The sequence below is a fragment of the Armigeres subalbatus genome, chromosome 3 (assembly GCF_024139115.2).
Source record: "Armigeres subalbatus isolate Guangzhou_Male chromosome 3, GZ_Asu_2, whole genome shotgun sequence".
In the NCBI taxonomy this organism is placed as follows: domain Eukaryota; kingdom Metazoa; phylum Arthropoda; class Insecta; order Diptera; family Culicidae; genus Armigeres; species Armigeres subalbatus.
Window position 1 is genome coordinate 337,040,362 of NC_085141.1, and position 2,644 is coordinate 337,043,005.

At 37.1% G+C, this 2,644-nt stretch overlaps 1 protein-coding gene across 1 annotated transcript; it reads left to right on the forward strand.

The window, feature by feature from the left end:
- The first annotated feature begins 306 nt into the window (after positions 1-306).
- On the forward strand, positions 307-2,169 carry LOC134222753 (zinc finger protein 883-like). Its single transcript, XM_062701914.1, has 6 exons — positions 307-976; positions 1,026-1,363; positions 1,428-1,517; positions 1,585-1,729; positions 1,839-1,922; positions 1,998-2,169. Exons 1-6 carry the CDS (start codon positions 307-309, stop codon positions 2,006-2,008), a joined length of 1,338 nt encoding a protein of 445 aa, XP_062557898.1. The 3' UTR covers positions 2,009-2,169.
- Positions 2,170-2,644: the final 475 nt, after the last annotated feature.

The following is a 2,644-nucleotide window of genomic DNA, read 5'->3' on the forward strand; positions in this document are numbered from 1 at the left end:
GGAAAATGGCGTATATGTCACTTCGCCAGATTACGGCAGAACTATGCTTGGACGTTTTTACATAGCCCAACAACAATTTCAATTGTTTACAATAATTATACTTCTTGTTTGAATTTCATTTTGATATATATCGGACAGATTTATCAGGATGACAGCCTGCCTTCAGTTATTTGTAACGATTGCTTCAAAAACCTCCAAATGTTAGTCGCCTTCGTAAATACCATCCGTTCTACCGACAATAAGTTACGTGAGCTCTGTAAAGTGGAGCTAGGCCAAGATATTACTTCCACGGAAATCAATAACGAAATGTCTCAGTTTGTAATTTTAAAAATTGAACCAGTGGAAAATATAATTGAGGAATCATACGCCGAAGTTGAATCCGTGAGTCATACTTCTGAACCAGGGAGCTTAACAAATGAAGAGCTAGTTAACGAAACTTGCGAAATTGTAGTCTCAGATTATGTAATGCTTAAACCGGATGATGATGTCGATTGGAATGAAACTGTTGATGAGATAGAATATGCTGCAAAATGCAAACCAAAGCGAAGCATGAAACCGTTGCTTAAGAAAAAGCCTGTTCAAAGTGAAGATGAATTGAAACGCAAAGAGCGAACCCTGTATACGGTTATCAAAATTCCGCCACGTAGCCATGTTTGTTGTGGCTGTTTGCAAATATTCACTTGCGCTGAAGATTTGGAAGTCCATCGTCAGACAAATCATGTTTGGAAAAAAGAGAGCCTAACGAAACCTAGCGAAAAAGTACTTTGCAACGGTTGCCTACGCAAGTACGACTCGACGTATGGTGTGAACAGACACAAAAAGCGCGTCCGGGCGTTAAAAAAGATTTGGGAATGTAAACAATGCAATCTTCGATTGAAAGTCCCCGGCAAACGGCGGGAGCATCTTAAAACCCACACAGACGATGATCACGTTACCGTGATATCACAATTCAAGGAAAATATAAAACAGGAACTTGGTTGGATCTGCTGCGCTCTGAAATGTGGTAAATCATTTTACATCTGAAGCGGAAATGATCGCTCATGCGCACGCATCCCACTGGATCGACAAGCAGCAAGCAAACCTAGAGTCCGGACATTTGCCAGAACAATGTCAGGTCTGCTACCGACGATTTTCCAATAAAGTTCGGCTAACCAGCCATCAGAGACGGGTTTACCGTCAAAAGAACATGGAGTGCCCTCATTGTGATGAAAAGTTCTCATCTACTGTTCTACTGAATAGGCACGAATTAAATGAACATGGCATCGGTACCGTTCAATGTGAGATTTGCGAAAAGACTTATTCTAATAAGTACACCTTGAGTAAGCACATAGAACACATGCATACAAATGACAATATCCATCAGGTTAGCAAAAATATTAATTCTCATTCTTCCAAAAATTAATTGTTAATATCACTTAACCTTGCAGTGTAATGTTTGCGGTTTAACATTCAGACAGAGTGGTGGCTTGAAGAAACATATGTTGAATCATATAGACGATCGGGAGTACGAATGCAAGGTAAGAAAACAATACACCTCGCAGTCATTTCAAAGTTATTTGATTTGAGAACTTTTTGTTTGAACAGATATGCTCAAAAACGTTCAAAGCGAAATTGAACTTGCAACATCATATGCGAATTCACACAGGTGAACGTCCGTATAAATGTAGGTATTGCGACCATGCCTTCGCTCATCATACCAACTGTAGGAGACATGAGATGACTCATACTGGTGAGTGTATCTGTATTTTAATAAGAATTACAAGTTTGACCTTGTTGAGATTAACTAAATTTTATTAATTTTTCGAAATATATTAATTATTATTTTCTATTATTTACAGGCGAAAAGCCCCACAAGTGCTCACGTTGTGACAAAGCATTTATTTTAAAGCGAATGCTAGTAGAACATGAAAAATCGCATATGTGTAAGTATACTGCAACATCAAACTCAAATAGTATGTTATTCTGATCTCTGTTTTTAAATGTTTTTCTGTCTACAGGCGACCAATAGTGCATTCCTAGTAAATCCATCGATTCAACATGTTACGCCTCCTTATCTCGTGGAACATCTATCTGCAATTTATTTCCATTTATTTTACATTTCATTAAATTTGTTAAAAATTTGGATTTAATTTCATTATACAATTGATTCTGAGGTGAATTTCAAATTTACCCCATGTTTTTTTTACACCCATATCCAAAAGCCCAAATCCGACGTAATAAAGGATCAATCTATAAGCAAAACCCGAGAAATATGCGTATACAGTGCCGCCGTTGTTTTGATGCGATGAAAGCAGATGATACCTTGATTGGTCCTTTGCCGTACAGTGCTGAAATTCAAAGCAATCATTCTGCATAAGTAAGCAAAGGAGATACCATTATTTCACCCCTATGCATGTTATTGTTCTCTTAACATGTGCTCTTGGATTTTTGACGTAAACTACGTCTAAGGGGAAGAATCGGATACAGGGTGTAAAATTAAAATTTCAAAATTGGGCGAGATCATGTAAGATTTGAAACATTAATAGGTCCTTTATCTTTCTATGGATTTTAAAAATTTATATATCAATCGATTCGCAAACTCTCCGCCAATTTGCCAGTAATAATGAAACTTTTGAGTATCAACGCTAAACTATTGAAAATTTTA

Coding starts and splice junctions, on each gene's coding strand:
- LOC134222753 (XM_062701914.1), top strand. CDS start 307: ATGTCTCAGTTTGTAATTTTAAAAATTGAACCAGTGGAAAATATAATT. Junction 977..1,025: donor AAATATAAAACAGGAACTTG/GTTGGATCTGCT, acceptor TTACATCTGAAG/CGGAAATGATCGCTCATGCG. Junction 1,730..1,838: donor ACATGAGATGACTCATACTG/GTGAGTGTATCT, acceptor TATTATTTACAG/GCGAAAAGCCCCACAAGTGC.